This window comes from Alosa alosa, chromosome 16 (assembly GCF_017589495.1).
Source record: "Alosa alosa isolate M-15738 ecotype Scorff River chromosome 16, AALO_Geno_1.1, whole genome shotgun sequence".
NCBI lineage: Eukaryota > Metazoa > Chordata > Actinopteri > Clupeiformes > Clupeidae > Alosa > Alosa alosa.
Window position 1 is genome coordinate 6,815,635 of NC_063204.1, and position 18,441 is coordinate 6,834,075.

The window sequence follows — 18,441 nt, forward strand, 5'->3', positions numbered from 1 at the left end:
AGCCCTAATTATATTATATTATATTATATTATATTATATTATATTATATTATAATGACATTGACAGAGAATGATAATGGAATCAAATTGAAACTCATACCATGCAGAACATTTTATGTTGAGGAAAACCTATTCTGAGGAAATCCAGGAAAACCTATTCTGTTTTGCATTGTGAAAAGTATTCACAATGCTGTGTCATAAGAGAGCATGATAGAGGTTTAGTTTGTCAGTTAGATGTTGAAACTATTCCATTGCCTAACCCTCGTGGATGACCTTCTCCTGTCTTTCCTCTTCTCATCTGTGACTGGCCTGTGGTCATTACCTATTATTTATTGTTGGTCATTAAAAAAACAAAAAAGTAAGAGGAAACAACGCAATGTCAAATGCCACAGTTGTGTTATGGCATGCCCCTCTCCACTCCTCCAGTCTAAATCGGACATGTGAAACGTCAGGGGAAACATGCCAGCCATTCAAGCTATTCCAGCAGGTTTACAGTGTTCCACAGCTCAGTCCAAGCCTGCACAAGACCCCAGTCCAGTCACATAATTCAACACCAGTCATTTATGAGACACCCACCCTAAAACTAAATCACACACACACACACCACAGACACACACACACACACACACACACACACACACACACAAACTCTGACATGCACACACTTACATCTTCCGGTCTCCCTATGATGTCGACACAAATACTCACCCACAGACCAATCAGTTACTGGCTTATCTTTCTTCATCTCTCTCTCTCTCTCTCTCTCTCTCTCTCTCTCTCTTTCTCTCTTTCTCTCTCTCTCTCTCTCTCTCTCTCTCTTGCGCGCATAGCTTTAGCCACTCTGAGGGAAGAGCATTCTCTGTTCCTGTCTTTTCAGGGTCAGCATGGAGGAGGCCGACCTGTTGAAGGAGCGACTGCAGGCCATAACGGTATGACACACACACATCCCTTTCACCAGTCACGGCTTAAAGACACCACAGGCAGCCGTTACAGCTGCGTTTGTCATCACAGCTGTCAAGATGTCCCAGTAAAAACTAGAAAGAGAGTCTAGGTTGAGGAGCTCTGGACAAATGGCATCACCTAACTCATGGACAGTGGGGGTGGGTGGGGCAGGGAGCGGTGGTCATCGTAAGCATTTACTGCATGTTTGATTGTGAGGGTCAAATGTGTTTATGTGAGTGTGAGTCAGTGACGGATTTCATGGGTCACATAAATAAGGGAATGTGTGGAGTATGTGTGGTTTCTTTAAAGAGTCCGTGGACTGGTATAGACGCTGCACCTACTGGCACTATACTGTAGTTTGTTGACAAATATTACTTGTTACTTTTTACAAGCAAACCCTAAATAAGAGCTTATATTACAAATCTGAAATGTTAGAAGCCTTGATGTACCACTGGCACTGTAGCACTGTTAACCACAAATCTGTATCAAGGCTTGTTTTATTAGGGCTACTAAGCAAATATGTTTAATAATTATTTAATGGGGACATTAAGTGTATTTTGGTCTTTCCTTTAGCCCTAAAAGCGGGCACTCTTGCTTTAAGAATGGTTATGATCGCTCTGAATAGCTGAACATCTGACACTGATATGCATCGTCTCGGGAAGGTACAGATTCAAGTGATGTTCCCGGTTTTTAGGTCAGAGGGGACAGAGTATAGATTTGATATCACTGAGATAGATAGATGGTTAAAGTTGCTTTATTATAGTTACTTTATAGATAATTACTTTATTAATCCCAGAGGATATGTTGAAAACTGAGACTCTTTGGTGGTATATTTAGTCCCCAGACGGACAGTCAGTCTCTCCTGAGATTCGTCTTCCTTACAGTAGGAGAATCTTTCTCTGACCCTCCTCGCTTTAAAATAGACCAGCAACTTGATCCGTCTGGGAGTGCACAATCGGATGTGGGGATTTACAATGTGGCCAGTAAATGCTGAAAGAGTTCCCCTTTGCGCAGACATATCTGACAGCCTGCTATTATAAACTAATATGTATATTCAGGTAGCATGATTCATCCCAGTTGAGAGATGTTAGTGCCCGAAAGTTGTTTGTTTTAAATGCTCTGTTGCTTTAGTTGATATTGACCACACAAACAGTCCTGTAGTTGTCCTACCAATCCATTGTCATCGACTTAAAGGAATACTCCGGAGTCAAAATGACTATTTACAGTAGATACCAAATTCAAACTTTTGGTTGAGAGCAAAATTACGTTAATTGGTGGAGTCCATTGTTTGTATTAGCAATGAACCGCAAATAGAGGTTGTTTTTATGCCGGAGTATTCCTTTAAAATCACTGATGATGTGTGATGACAAACATTTGTGTGTGATGACAAGCCGTTTATCCCATTTATTTCATAATGAGTATGAATCCATCACAGGACAAAAGACGAGTTCAGGAGGACATTGCGAAGAAAAGGAGACAAATCGAAGAAGAGAAACTCAAACTTCAATATCTGAAGGCAAGCATGGCCCAAGTGCCTTCACTCTCTCGTACCCTTTAATGTATCAGCTGTAGTGTTACAGTGAGAAACCCACAGTGTTTGAACTGCTTATGCTCACCTGACTGCGGTCTCTGAAACAGAAAAAAGCCCTGCGTGAACAATGGTTGATGGATGGGCTGAGCGGTCAAACGGAGGAGGAGCAAGAGGCCTTGAAGACTCAAGCTCAGGATGACCAGCAACAAACCAAACTGCTGCAAAGCAATATCAGCAGGTACAGTGCACTTTGTGTGTGCAGATATACATGTGTGTGTGTGTGTGTGTGTGTGTGTGTGTGTGTGTGTGTTTACATGTGTGTGCATGCAGGTCTTTACATGCAGTATTAGCGCATTTTTGCAGACATGCATGCATAGTTATGTATGGACACATTTATATATGTGTGTATATGTGCTTGTGGTGTGTGGATGACTCCTTCCCTCAGTCGTGTATAGTTGACTCCTTCTCTGAGATTACGCTCCTGACGTGGCTGCCCGACAAGTGGTCAGTAAAAGCGGGAGCCGACTTGAGGGGGATTAGAACCAGATTGTCCACCTCAACTCACTTAAATCTGGTGATGAGCTTTATGTGTCAACCAACGGTTACTCCAACGGTGTCTCCACACAGAGCATTATGTAACCTGTCTGCTCTTCCAACGGGGCCTGTCTGCACAAACACAGGGGTTTATGGAGGCTTAAACGTACTACACATCTAATGTGATCTAAACAAGCGTCACAACCCAACACTGCTGGAGGCCTTTACGTCAGCTAAGACTTCTGCTCAACCCTGGTAAAACTAAATCACATATTAATAAACCACATTTTAAATTTTTAATTTCATAACATTTTTGTGTATTTAAAAAATATATATATATAATAATCAAGGTGATGAGATATTGTGTAATTGTAATTAATGACAGATTTTGGCATGAAGCCTCATATATGTCACAGTTTTGCTGCAGATATGTCGTGATTCATGGATGTACTGTACCATGGTAGTGTGTTTTTCAGCATGGTGCACTGGTGAAATCCAACTGCATCACAACAAATCCAAACCCATCAATGGTGAAAGGCACTACTCAGACCTTCAGCTCTTTGATTTTCTCAAATCTAAGTCCAAATAGATTAAATGGGGAAGAACAATTGGAGCCTGAAAGCAATCTGGTAGAGTCTTCATTCATCATCCAAGTGGATGGCGCTCATCGGCCACCTCAAATTAACCTTGCGCCTTGGGTCAAAGTCCTGCTCACCCATCTGAAAGCTCTGTTTCTCCAGACCATCATAACTCTGGCTTTTATAGGCCTAACAGTGAAAGTCGAGCCATGTTTAAACCATTGTTAAAAAAAGAATGTGCTCATTTCAGACAAGACCCTGTCTAGTCTGTGGTGTTAGAATTTATTAGTGACATCACCTGTCACACGAGTGTCTAGCCGCATCTTGTTAAACCAAAAGTGTTAAAACATGAGACATGTCCATCTATTTGGTCTGACCTGACATAGTAATTCACACAGAAGCCAGAGGTTAACAGGCCATTTTCTCACTGTCCAGACACTGTCGTAGAAGCCATCCCCCAGTTTAATGAGGTGCTGTGATCTGATGAAGTGTGGAACCTTAGCTAAGTCAACATGAGGGTTTTTTGAGTGCTAGTGTTATGTTGTCTACTACGCAACACATTTATTTCACAGAACTGTGTATATTCTCAATCCAACTCAAAATTGGTTTATATGAACTATGGCCAGTCATTTTTCCAACCCCACCCCTCCTCCCACTGTTCATTGTGTGCTTGTTCATACAAGACTGACCCCTAGTCCTCACACCAAACAAAAGAGTGTCAGATACACACTGAAGAAAGCCTCTGTGTATGTTGCCTTTTGTGTGGAAATAAAACCAAGAGCAGATTTTTTTCTCTCAGTGCAGACCTTTTCTGTACTCTTTGCAAGGTACATAAGTGCTGTCTCTGCTCACAAATAGCATTCCACATGGCTACAGTGTTCTTTGTGCCTCAAAGACAAGGAAAAAGACAAGATGGCTCACTTTACGGTAGGCAGTGTTTAGTTTGAAGCCCTCTAGCAGGTAGTTGGCAAAACATCTGCATTGTTAAACCCAAACAACAGGTCACTATACTTCACTATGTTATTGTATGCTGTGTAATCCAACATCACATTTAATTTGTGAAGATACTCCTTTAAAAGTGCCTCTCTACCCCTATTGCAGAATAGAGGAAGAGATCGAGACCCTGGAAGCTGAGGAGATAAGGATCTCTTCAAATGAACAGCACATTCTGAAACGGCTCAAGGAGGTGGAGAAGACTGCTGAGGACATCATCAAGGTATTGCTTGGCCAGATGCTCGAAAGGCTGTGGAGTATCTGCTGTGGTTGTATATTTCAAACTAGCATTCAGCAATGACATATATCCGCTTTGCTGAGGATTCTGAGGAGTCTGTTGGCTTACAGGTGTTTGTGAGGGAGCTCATGCGTTGCTATGTGTATTGCTGGCATCTCTGGTGGTTGGCGTTGCTTGAGTGCTTTTCTGGGTGGCTTTTCTGTCTTACTCTTTCTGCAGAGAGTTTTAGAATGAAGTACGGTAGGCGCGAAAGCAGGAAAGTTTGTCCAGTAATTGGTGTGACCTGTCAGCAATGCAGCGGGCTTGAAAATGATGTTGCTTTGGCTTGTGGCTGGATATATGAGAGAACACAGAGGCATTTTGTGGGAAATGGCGAAGGTGACATATTGTTGAGCTTCACTCTCCTTTCCTGCTGTCCATATTCTGTTTTCACACTGTTATATCTCTGCACAGGAAATAAATGCCGATATTCCGAAAGGTAAACACATGTTTTCTTCACATGCTTTCCACATTACTCTTTGACCAGTTCTGGCATTTATACCCAATCTAACAGCTTTGTATTTTGTTTCAGAGCCCATGCAGTATATTTACTCCCCAATTCCTGATATGCCAAAGACCTACAAACCTTCACTCTTAAGAAAGAGAAGTCCAAAGCAAGAACCTGATGGTGACCCGAAGAGGGGTATGGATCAAAGCTATTTGAATACTTGAATATGACACTGCAGTATCTGAATCAAATGATGTGGTTTAGCAGTTTCTTTGGTCTCAAACGATATATTTCATTGGACAGCAGTGGCCTTCTAGATCTCAGGGAAGAGTAATGTAATGGGATCCTCCCAGGTTTAGTCATTGTTTGAATAATGAGTAGCACAGTCAAGAAAGGTTATCTTACAGTCTAATACACAGAGCCCGACAGTAACGGAGTACATTTACTTGAGTACAGTACTTGAGTACAATTCTGAGGGATCTCTACTTTACTCGAGTATCATTTTTGGGGAGTACTCATGACTTTACTCAAGTACATTTGAGAGGCAAATATTGTACCCTTTACTCCACTACATTTCTATCCATAACCGTGAGTACCCGTTACTTCTTTTAAAAAAAAAGGAAAAAAGAAAAATATCGGAAACCCTCAATTTGTTGTTTCCCTCTCAAACGTGATTGGATTGTGCAGGCACCACTGATTGGCCTATCAGCAATCACCTTCAGCTTTCCGCCAAAGTCAACTCCATGGTCAGATTTAGATAAGAGACGAAACCATGGACGAAACAATGGATGAAGATGCAGCAGGTCCATCCTGGGAATGTGCCAACCTGTGGCCCCACCTCGCCAGACTATTTCAATTTTCTGAACAAGTTAATGATAGTTTTCGCTTTAAGTGTTTCAATTACAAAATAGTATTTTGTATTTCAAATACGTATTTTAAATACATGTATTAGAAATACTGCCCATCCCTGGCAACATGGTAAAAAGATGAAAATGACTTGATTTTACTTTCAATTCCTTTTATATTCTCCAAGGTATTAACATTAACATTTTTCATAACTCCATGTAGTACGATTCTGTACATAAATGTAAGCACTGTGGCAGTAGTAATGCAATATTTAGAAAATGTACTCTTGTACTCTTGATACTCAAGTACTTTTAAAAACAAGTATTTCAGTACTTTTACTTAAGTAGACATCTGACTGTTGTACTTTTACTTGTACTTGAGTAAAATTTAGCAAAGGGTATCTGTACTTTTACTCAAGTAATGAAGCTGTGTACTCTGTCCGCCTCTGCTAATACAGGACCGTGTAGACCTAAACTGCTTAGATCACAAGGTTTGTAATTATTTTGGAAATGTTTGTGGATTTGTAGGTTACAGACGTTAGACAGATTAAGTTTTTGACAAGGCAGAGATTGTAGTTCATATACAGTAGAGTACAGTCCTTCTGAAAAAAAGTCTTCTGTCCTATCCATAGCCATGTTTGCCATGGAGATCAGCGTGGAGCTTGACAAGCGCACTGGTGAGAGTCAGGTCCTCTCCTCCACTACGATCACCACAGATGACATCCACCACAAAGGCGTGAAGGTCTTTGATGATGGCCGGAAGTCTGTCTACGCCCTGAGCTCGGACGGACGTGCCATCGAAACCAACGGAGTGGACGAGCTCAGCCCCGGCGACGTGGAGGAGCTCTTGCGCAAGGCCACGGAGAAGAAGACCCCCCCTGATGTCCAGCTCCATGAGCCCGTGTTTTCGAGCCCTTACAGCCGCCCCAACACCCCGAGGAAGTCCGACCGAGACCAGAACAGCCCGACACCCAACGGACTCTGGACCCCCACCAACACCCCAAGTCCCCTTCCGGCCGACAGGCAGGCCACGCCAAGCCCACGGCCAGCAACGCACTCTCCTTTGCACATTCCAGACCCACCGAACTACAGTGTTTCGCATGGCAAACTGTCGCCTTACCCGACCCCCAAGAGCTCCCAGGCGAATGGAGGCAGAGGGGCACAGAGGGCCACAGATGGGCACAGGGCGAGCCCCAGGCGGAGCCCCATGCCAGGGCCCCAGGGGGAGATCTTCTTTGGGGAAGACTCTGGACTTGGGCTGGGGAGGGTGTCTCCACTCCACTCCATGATGGAGGACACCAGGGTCAGCATGGCGGACACACTCCCGTCTGACATCGATCCCGACGAGCCCGTCACCATGATCTTCATGGGCTACCGGACAGCCGAAGAGGACGAGGAAGATGAAGGCTTCCAGGCTGAACTGATCGTCATCGGAGACGAAGACGAGGAGCGTAGCGACGACTCTCATCCTAACGACGACAACTCGCTGTCCTTTCACCCAGAGGGCTACCGCAGCAAGGTCTTCTCTCCCAACAAGACTAACGTGCACCGCTCCGAGGTGCGACCCAGTGGTGTCCGGAATCGCGCTCAGCCCCCAGCAGACATCTACAGCATCGAGGACCCCTCTGCCTCAGGTATCAGAAAGAGACCAAATCGGCTCTTTGCGCTCTGCACTGCAGTTGTATCTCTTGTGCCTGCTGATAACATCTTGCTGAAGAGCTTGCACATACCACTGCCTTCATTTCCTGTGCATGCCAAATGAACTAACAATACTATGCCAATAACCAGAAAACAATAATCTTCTGAGTCTAGAGAGCCTGCAAACCTGTAATAATAAGATGACTAAGCTTTGTGTTTGTTTGTTAGTCAGTCTTAATCATACAGCAGGATTTTACCCAATCGGAAATATATAAAAGCAATTTGATGCTGCATGTTTAGACTGACAACTGCTCTGGGCTTCTTGTGAGGGCCTCTACCTCCACCCAGTGGTTGAAAACAGCATCTCTTTTATTCTGGGAGAAAATAACACTCAATGGAATTGTTATGGTTGTCTTTGTAATATTTTCGCTATTTTCAAATAAAATGAGCGAATTAATTCTAACTTCTTGAATGTTTGAGTGAGAAGAACTCTCTAACGGCCTGCTATCTGTGTATTTTACTTCAACTCACATATGCTCTCTGTGTCTGCTCTTAAGTCTGTCTCTAAGCCAATAAATGTTTACTAAATCCTATCATCTTGGCTCTGCTTTTCTGCTCAGTAAACCTACAGTCTGGACATTTATTGTGTGGGTTAATTAAATTAATTTAGACTTAATTCAACTCTGAATTAAGTATAAATTAATATTGCCTAGCCCTTATTTACTATATTAATACAACTAATATAACAACATTGTTACTAACCATTTGAAAATGATTAAATTAGATTGTGTAGGTGTGAACAACATAATATAACTTGCACTTGCATCGTTTATGAAATTGGAAATTACTCAGTGCTATCTCCCAGTCCCTAGACAACTTCCTGATAGCATTAAATCTCGACGGCTCCTGCCTCAGCCTGTCAGTGGAGTTTGTTAAGGGAAGGTTGAGTGACAGTCCCTGAGATACTCGATTATGTCTCCCTGGCTTAATCGAACTGTTTGTCCTTGGTTGAATTCTGAGGAGCTGTGGATTTTTTTCAAGTGCCATTTCATAACATATGCTTGAGAAGCCCTTACGTAATCTCCTAGACTTATGTAAGGCTCAAATTTTCTCTTAAATTACACCAGATTCAGTGCAATTATCCTGCCAGCTCACTCTTGTCATTCTGAAGTAAAAAGCATTTGGTTGATCGAGACATTTAAAAACGGCAGTCAACTGCTTTATTAAAAAAAAAAACAGATTATGCATCAAACTCTAAACCGGATTTATCATTCCTCCACCACTGCAACAGAAACAGAAGCTTTTCTGCAGATATTCTGTGAAAATGTGTCCTTAAAAAATCTTCTCCGTCTCCCTCTCTGCAGCTTTGAGGCTGAAAATGGCACAGCTAGGAAAGCAAGCATAACAGCCAAAGAATAGAACTCCTGCCTACTGTGTGTCTGCCATAGATATTCCATCAAGAGGATGAAAAAAAAAAACAGGAAATCAAAAAGCTCCGGGTGTTTTCTCTCCTTTTTTCTTGAACAAGGACATGACTAAAAAAAAAACTGCTGTTAAAAAAACTGATTAGCTTGTGAGGAGTTTGTTTCATCTTTTCACTGCTTTAAATCACTGTTGCCTTTCTTCTGATTCAGTGTGCTTGAACCAAAACTGTATCATGTCGAGAATGTACATACAATGTAATAGAATGCTCTGTGTCTGTTTGTGTTTATATGTAACTTCTTTTTCTTTCACTTGCTCACATTTAATGTAAATTTAGCAATTTTGCAGAATATATATCTTTGCTTGATATGTCCCTTATAAAAAGCAGGGGTAAAGCAATCAGTAGTCTATTCCAGGACAATAATGCTTCAGAAGATAAATTGCTGAATTCCCAGTTTTCTCCATCCCTTTGATCATACTGCTTTTCAACTTCATTAAAAAGTGTTAAAAGGCTCTGATGTGTTTCAAACTCATTGCCAGTGACCATCAAAATGCTGCAGGTTATGCTTTTTTTGTGAGCAAAAGTGTGCCACAATCCAATATACATCACTGTAGTCACGTCCCATATGGACACAGCAAGACATCCTGTGTGTGTGTGTGTGTGTGTGTGTGTGTGTGTGTGTGTGTATCAAGCCCACAAGAGTGTGCATCAGTGGGGGAGTGTGTGTATGTGTGTGTTGGAGCACCAGGCAGACTGCGCTCTGATTGGCTGTTCCCTGGCACATTGAATGAGACTTCCAGTCTCTGTGGCTACAGCCAGCCAGGCAGAGAGTGCAGCAACTCAGCTTTGCCATAGCGAGCTTCACACTCTCTCTCTCTCTCTCACACACACACACACACACTCACATAGAAACGCGGTCTCCACCAGCGCTGCTGTGAGGTAAGCCCGGGTACCAATGTCAATAACAGGGAAGTTTCAAGTAATTTACGTACCATTAAATAGATCAATAGCTGATTAGGTAACATGCATGTGGATCAGATAGTTTTTCATGAGGGAGGGAGATCTTTATTTGCGGGTGGTGTCTGGTGTTGACATGCAGTAATGCCTTGTTTGGGTGAAGTTGGTGCGGGCTGAATATAGGGAGATGAGGGGGAATGTGCTGTTTTTGAAAACCTGCAAACAAGATGGGACGAGTTGCCTGTGAATAAGTGTGTGTGTGTGTGAATGTGATGATGATGTGATGAAGTTTTGTTTGCAGCATCACTCTACAGTTAACTTCTAAAATACAAAATGTTAAATGGAGAGATAAGCAAGTGATATTAGAACAGCAGTGATGGTTATCAACACATTTCAACACAGTGATGGTTATCAACACATATCAACACAAATCTGTTATCAACACATTTTATATTGAATTCATTGTACTTTTTTCGTGCTGAGCAAGGTCAGAAACTGAGTTGCACTGGCTTACATCAGACTAGAAAAAAAAAATCCTAACTGAGGTAAGAAAAAAATAGGTATACCAGGATAGGCAAGAGACTATTTTCTGCGGCTAGAGCTGCGTAGTTGGATAAACTGAGCTGAAGAGAGTGCAAGTCCCTCTGCATACTAAAAGTGCTGATTAAGAATGGCAACACAGATGGTAGGCTTTCTCCCACGGCTGTTTGGGCATGCGTCTGGATGATCAGAGTTTTCTTTATGTGTTGTTTTTGAGTGGCATTCAGGCATCTGGGGATATTGTGATGGCATGTGATAAAAATCAAATTCCCAGGGGGTGTGATCTGGATAAGGACAGTAGCAGTGATGCTGTGTGTGTGTGTGTGTGTGTGTGTGTAGGGGGGGTTGCGGTGGGTGAGGTCATTAGGATGCAGATTAGGCATCTCCTACCCTCTCCACTCCTCTCTCCCCATTTACTCCAGAGGGGAGAGAGGGGTTGCCAGGGCTCTCCAGCCGAAACCTCTGCAGGGGTTGATTACTCATGGCCCCCCGTTAAGTGCCACTCCACCCCGCTGGGCACGCAAAGTGTCACTGCGGCTGAAAAACACAACGCTTCAGCGTGCTAATGGGTGATGCCATGTCATTTTCACTAGGATTTGCAGTGCCAGACAGCAGGGCACTAGACACACAATATGTACCCTCAGACTTGCTTGTTCCAGAGTTGCTTGGTGGTTATCCTTTGCAATCAGACTTTCCTTCGCCACATTTTCTCGTAATTTAACTTACAAATTACCTTGAGTCTGCTTGAGTGTGCTAATTGAGTTGCCTTTTAAGGTAGCTGAGGCATTATGATGGTGGGTTTTTTACAGCAGGAGCCACATAGGGGGTGTAATTGGCCTTAACCTTTGCAGAAGGGTAAGTGCTTCTGCAGAGATGCTGCCTTATCCCGTGCAGGCTGCTTGTGCTCCAGGTCTGAATGGCCTGCCCACGCACGGACGACACACAGCCTTTCAAGTGTCTACGCTAGTGACTCAGGCACCATTGAGCCTCCGTGCTTCGAAACATCCTTGAAATGAAAAAGCAAGTTTCCTTTATGTGCGTTGCCTTCAGACATCAGTTATCGGTTGCCCGTGACGTAAAAAGTGCAGGTGGGTGCACAACGTGATCGGAACAAGGTCCATGTGATTCGCCAGTCTGGAAGTACAAGTAAATATAATGATGGGACAATTGAGCTGACACTTGAGCTGAACATTTTTATGTTCCAGCCAGCATGGCAACATTTATTCACTCATTTCTGTGACCTTGGCTCCTCACGCCTCATTGATCATCTGACAAGGGTCAAAATGAGGACTCAAAAACTATGGGATCCAGTGAAATAACGGCATTGACACTCTTTAGAGAGAGCACCACTGTGGTACGTGCTTCACATGTAATTCATTGTGGGGAACTTGCTGGAGGGAAGTTCAGGTTCGAACATCAGTCACCACAAATCTGATCAGAGTGATAGCTATGTCAATAGTCCTCTCATCACGGTGGTTGCACTGAGAAAGCCACCACCAATCAATTCACACTTCCCCGCCTCGAAAAAAAAATCAAAGTCTGCATGTATCTCCCATGACCCGACCTCACATAAGCCCAAAGTGCATGTCCATCCAGCAGTGAGGAGCACAACTGTGGTGGGACCTTTCCATAGAGATGATCTCCTTCTGGCTGCTTTGGCTAAAGCTTCTGGTAGGTTTTAGAATGTGAAGACACCTCTCTGTCTGTCTGTTTTTTTTGCGGGGGTCTAATTCAGAAATCTCTCACTGAATTATTTATCGGTTCCACACTGACATGCTAGAGGGGGCTGAGCAGCGCTGTGGAGGTGAAGTTTGGGTGCCAACAGCTGAGCTGTTTTGCCGTTGTCATGGTATTTGGCTGCTTGCTTATTTTGATTGGACATGGTGCCTTTTGTCAAGCCTGATTGCGGGTGAATGTAATAGAATTTCAGGAGCACATCAGATGGGAAAGAAGTGCTTTGTTTTGCTGTCATATCTGCCTGTTTTCTGTAGCTTCCATAGTGAACTTTGTCTCTGTCAACTGGCTTGAATGATGGCAATTATGAGTTAAATATATGTTAAGAGGCAATTTCAAGAGGCTGATTAGGTGGGAAGTCTTTTTTCTCTCTCAGAGCTGTAAAAATGTAGTAACTGGTCATTGTGTTTTTGGAGGGGGTGGGGGGGCTCCAAATGTGGGCATGCTAGAACCGCTGTGCACACACACACACACACACACACAGCGTCATGAAGGCGATAAGGATTATAGATGGTGTTATTATGGCAGAGTCAGCACTGTCTCTGTTAGTTCCTCCCTGGTGTGAAAAGCGGCTGAGGATCAGAGGGAACATCTCTGGCTCTTGGCAGGAGTGCCGGGATGAGCTCACCGCCAGCGGGCTTGGTGTCCCAGCAGACAACATGACCTCTGTCAACCTCACTCAACTCATCTGCGGCAGCCACGAGCCACGAACAGTGATTGCAAAAACAAATTGGACACCTGCACGACACGATAATTGGTTGTTGTTAATAGCGATGGAAAAATAATGTTTTGTACCCCCTGTACTCACTGTTTTTGCCAAATAAATAAAACACTCAAATTAAAACAGAAGTCGTGCACAGGCGCTGGTGTGATTTAGGGAAAAAAACGTGCACAGTGTTTTTCTCTAGGCTTCCGGAAGTGTGTGGGCGGAATAGCAGTGGGATTTGAAATACCCCAGGTTGCCGGGCTCTTGCTGAGCTCTCCTCCCCTCATCTCCTGGGGCTTAAAGTAGATCCAGGGGCTATCTAACTGCAGAGACATAGCTGTGCTGTGTCGCCTGTATGTGGGCGAGAGAACTAGTCCTGCAGTCTTACATAATGGGTCCTTTTAATTCAGTCTCAGCTGCCTTCACTGTCTCTCTCTCTGTGCATAACCCACTTTGTGAAATGATTCACTGTGATAGTAAATAAACAGCTTTTCAAGTCACCCCATCAATTATGGCTGCTCTCACTCAGCCATTAATTTTTGATGCAGTGACTGACTGAAGGCATTTCCTGTTATCTGCCTTAATAGACCAAAGTTTGACAGGTCATTCTCTGCCAGTTCAGAACTATGTACAAGGTAAGGATCTGTGTGCAATGGAATGGATAGGTCACTGGCAAAAACCAACAAATGATTTCTGTTTCTGCTTTTCTCTTTCTAACTGCATGCTCAAATAGAGGGATTAACCAATTGCCAATTCTATACACATTGAAGAACATACTAAATCCTCTTACAAAGCACGCTAATATCTCACTCAAAATCTTGAGTGTCGTGAGAGCATAAACACTGATCACATCACAAAGATAATAAATATTGTAGAGTGTTTCATGTGCAAAACTCTTTCATTAAAAATTCTGTTCTGTTCTGTTGACTGTTCATGAGCTTATGTTTGCGTGTTTGCCTTGTAAAATCACTTGTAAAATCAATCTTGTTTGGAGGTTTACTGCATGGTGTGAAATTAATACCTAACCAGACTGCTTTTGTGCAGCAGCATCTTGCAGGTCATGAGGGAAATAAGAATGGTATGGAGAGAAATACATTGTGCAGGAAAAGGCTCATAAGTAAACAATACAGTGGGGAGTGAGACAAGAGCCAAGATAGATAGAGATGAAGCAAACTTCAAATGGTCCCTCTAACACAGCTAGGAAACATAACAACTGCATGAGACAAACAAATAAAAAGATGAAAAGATCATAAAGGAAAGCTAAGAAAGAAAGAAAGAAAGAAAGAAAGAATACTGAAAAAGACATGTTAGGATAAGAAAAGCCTATCAGCCAGGATAGGAATACAGATGAGTGTTGCCTTGAATTTCCCCTTGGGGATCAATAAAGTATCTATCCTTTTCTTCTGACAGACAACAATTCTCTCCTTTCTGCAGGGAGCTACGACTGAGTTGACAGAGGTGGATGGAAAAGAACTGAGTGAAGGTAGCAGTCCCTCTCAGAATCAAGCCGAGTCCCTTTCCAAGGCTGTAACCATGGAGACCAGTGAACAACTGGAATCAGGAAATGTAGCCGACTTTGAACAGGAACCTCAAGAGACTGAGTTACCCGAGAATGAAAGCTCAAGCAACAATGATGAACAAGACTGCTATGAAGAATTCTTGGAGACAATGGGAAGTAAGGTGGTGGTAGATATTTTAGCTGACCTGCCTCCTAGCATGACGTCAGAATTGGATGACATCCCTTGCCCAAAGGAGGCTCTGATCTTAGAGGCTACACCTGAAGAGCTAAACCACCATGAGTCTGTCACCTCTTTGTCAAAACCACCATCAAGCGGAGAGAGTGTGTGTGAAAATGAGTCTGCCCCCAAAACACAAGAACCACTAGTGGAAGACCAGTCAGAAGATGCCTTGCCAGATTTGTTTGACACAGAGGAACCTGAAGACCCAGAAGATGCCATGAAGGCCTTAAACCTCATGCCAACAGATGATGCAGTTGACAATTTTACCTCTGATGAGGTGGAGGAGTCAATGCTAGAACAGTTCATCCGAGAAGAGGCCTTATCAGAGGTATCTACAGAGTCCTGTCACGACCCAGAAGAATTAGATGAGTGTCTGCATGTGGAGATAGCTGTTGCATCTTCAGATAGTGAGGGTGACGATAAGTGGAGGACCATATTTTCTTCCTCCATCAACAAAGAGGATGATGACTCGTATTTAGACAGTCTGCAGTTGAGTGCACAGGAGCTCTTTGTCCAAAAGCCTTCAATTGACAACGAGGAAGATGACCCAAAGGATGTTAACCAGAAAAGTGAGTCTGAGATTCCACTCGGGGATGAAATTCTAGAGCAGCCTGAGACTGACTCAGATTTTGAGAAGAGGGAGGTGACCTATACAACTCCAACGCTGTTCCATGGGTTGTCAAAAATCTCTGAGGATGATGAAGAAACTGGAAAGGGGTCCAACAACAAACACACTTCTCAACATTCAGAAGGTGACAAGAAGCTGCCCAAAGACTACTGCGTGATCCAGGAGATGAAGAGTGAAAATGTCAGCACGGAGCACGTGGACTTCCGGGTAGCTCGCAAACAATGGCTGGAAATGGAGGAACAGACTAAAATGGCTAAGACTACGGTCCAGTCACCCACCACCCCTAAACCAGGCCTCTGCCAAGGTAGCCACAGCTTCATGTACACACCAGTTCGCAACATTGACAGGCCCAGGAGGGATCCTGATTTTGAGAATCTGGCTCTTGGGGGAGACTATCCACACACTCAGTTCAGCCCCTGTTCTGAGGACTCTGGTCTGGATGACTTGAGCTACAGATCTCCTTATGACGACCCAGAGACCCCTGTTGAGAGAGAGATCCGCTTAACCATGGAAAGAGAGGAGAACTTCAGACGCGAAAGAGCCCTGTCCTCATCCAGCTCATGCGAGTTTGTGCAAGCTAAAGCCAGACCAGTCGTCATTCACTCCACCAAACTCTGCCAGGAGGTGGATGAGAAGAGGAAGATGTTTGAGCATCAGGACGATGGCTGCAACATTCCAAGATCACCTAGCAACCCAACACCATCTTTTATAATCACTTCATCGCCAGTCAAAGGTGCACAGAAACGAGAGTTTGCTGCTAACAATGTCATCATCCTGGAGCCTGATCCTTATCCCTGCAGCCCAAAGCGTTATGGGAAAGACATGGGGGCTGCCCACCCAGGAAACTGGAACTCCAATGAGCCCTCCAATGTGATCATCCTAGAGACGTCAAACCTGATCATCCGCAGTGCGTCCGAGTTCTGCCTCAACTCAGCTGCTGAGGAGAACCAGGACAGCATGTTCCTGAACAACCCCTTCTTCAAGCTGCGCTCCAGAAGCACACAGTCCCTCATCGATGAGGAGATTAAGATGGTCAAGCAGCGTGAGGAGGAACTGAGGAGACAGCGAGCGAGCATGTACACTAAGGAAAAATTCAACACAATTGTGGTCTCCCCAAATCTTCTAAACAGTGCATTTGATACGTCAGGTACTGTATGTCAATGTGATAGTTTAAACTGCTAGTCTTATACATTCTTCTTGTAGAAACTGATTAATGTTCTAGGACACAACACTACACATTTTGTAATTATGTCTTGATGTATTACATTTCAGAGGAGATGCCTATAAAATGCAAGTCCTCCCCATCTTCTCCCATGAAAACATACAAGATGGATCGCTCCATAGTGTCCTGTGACAACAGGGTAAGCCTTTACTGTTTTAGCTTAAATGCGAAGTCACTAAGTCTCACAAATTTCATGTAACACTGACTAATTCATGATGAGGAGGATAATGGTCTATTGATAGTCTATTAATAATCATTCATAACATTTAGTTAAAACAAGTTAATTATCAAACTTGCTAGCCATTACAATAGATGGACATGTTTTGTCCCTTGTGTCAATTATGACACATCTATTCAGTGGCTAAATGTATATACAAATGAAGACTGATTTGTGATCCTATGTTGTTTTTTGTACTTAACTACCTGATTTGCTCTCTAGTTTCCAGAAATGTACTTGGGTGGTCGCCGTAAAAGTGCCATGGCTCTCCGCTGGGAAGCCGGAGAGTTTGCTAACAACCAATAAAAGCGGAACGCCTGATCAACAAAATGGATATCGACTGACAACCCCTTGCTCTGTCTTACGTAACAGACTTTTTTTTTTGCAGTGCTACATGAGAAAATTAATCACATTTGTTTCATGTGACATAACACTGGCTGCTGTCAGCTGCTTATGTGAATTTTTCAATGCTCTGTTTGTGTCCAGCAGAGGCTAAGAGGGAAGTGTATGTATGTACGCCAAGATGCCTGAATGTTATCTGAATGTAATGTTTTAGTCAACAACTGCTTATACACTATTTTCAAATTCAGAAAAGCAGACTGCTTATTTTTATTGTACTGTCTTAGTAGAAAAAAGAGCTATATGTACTGTATTTTCCTACTGTATTTTCATCAGAGACCAGATTTGTAATTTTCCAAGCACAAAGATATGAAGCCAATGCAGTATTATTAGCAACATAATTGGGAATCTTATGCACACAATCTTACATGAATCTCCTATTGAGTGTTACTCATGTGTTTTTAACAAGGGGCAATGACTTTGACTTGAGTGTTTATTTCAAGCATAAAATGAAAAAAAAAGTAATGATGCAGCTGTAAGTATATAATTCTCTCGGTACACATTTGAGCCAAATGTAAGAAGTCAAAAAAGTCAAAAACCAAATTAAAAAAAAAAAAACAATTAAGAGCAGCTAATGGAAACTCTATTGACCATAACTTTTAATTTATTGTCTAAAATATATACATATATGTTTGTATGCTTTTATGTGAAGCCATTATGCTTACAACATTATCTGTTCTGCTTGCTAATCTTTGAATTTGTGTGAGCAAATCACTTGTTGCAAAAAATTTGAATTGCCTTCAATATGAAAAAAAAACCCCCAAATGTTTGTATTTTCAATGCAAGTGTTCCAAAAACAATAGTGCAACAATAAATATGTATGGGCAAAATGCGACGATGAAATTCCTTCCTTTCTGATGTCATATTAGCCCATATAAACACTAAAGGACAAACATTTCTTCATCTTAACAGTAGCAATGCATTTAAGAGCAAACAAGCTGTCAGAGTAGCTGACAAGAGTAGATATAAAATCATGTTAAAAAGTATAATGTATAGCTGAGGTGAAAGTTTCATGTTTATTCATTTAAGTATTTTAAGACCTCAATGATATATCTAAATATTAAAAAATATGCCATTTAAACCCTATATTA

General features: G+C 42.7%; 1 protein-coding gene across 6 annotated transcripts in view; it reads left to right on the forward strand.

Annotated features, from left to right (window-relative positions):
* Positions 1 to 17,800, forward strand: part of palmdb (palmdelphin b) — a 32,305-nt gene extending 14,505 nt beyond the window's left edge. For 2 of the 6 annotated variants that reach the window (XM_048266871.1, XM_048266872.1), the window contains exons 2-8: positions 877 to 928; positions 2,377 to 2,457; positions 2,580 to 2,710; positions 4,686 to 4,800; positions 14,580 to 16,659; positions 16,785 to 16,873; positions 17,174 to 17,800. In XM_048266871.1, coding sequence (XP_048122828.1) covers positions 884 to 928; positions 2,377 to 2,457; positions 2,580 to 2,710; positions 4,686 to 4,800; positions 14,580 to 16,659; positions 16,785 to 16,873; positions 17,174 to 17,257 — 2,625 coding nt within the window. In that variant the 5' untranslated portion in view covers positions 877 to 883 and the 3' untranslated portion in view covers positions 17,258 to 17,800. Of the gene's footprint in view, positions 1 to 876; positions 929 to 2,376; positions 2,458 to 2,579; positions 2,711 to 4,685; positions 4,801 to 5,268; positions 5,294 to 5,386; positions 5,498 to 6,779; positions 7,782 to 9,149; positions 9,722 to 9,969; positions 10,148 to 11,124; positions 12,377 to 14,555; positions 16,660 to 16,784; positions 16,874 to 17,173 lie in introns of those variants that run through there. The other 4 variants (XM_048266877.1, XM_048266876.1, XM_048266874.1 and 1 more) reach the window with 4 other exon arrangements.
* The last annotated feature ends 641 nt before the right edge of the window (positions 17,801 to 18,441 follow it).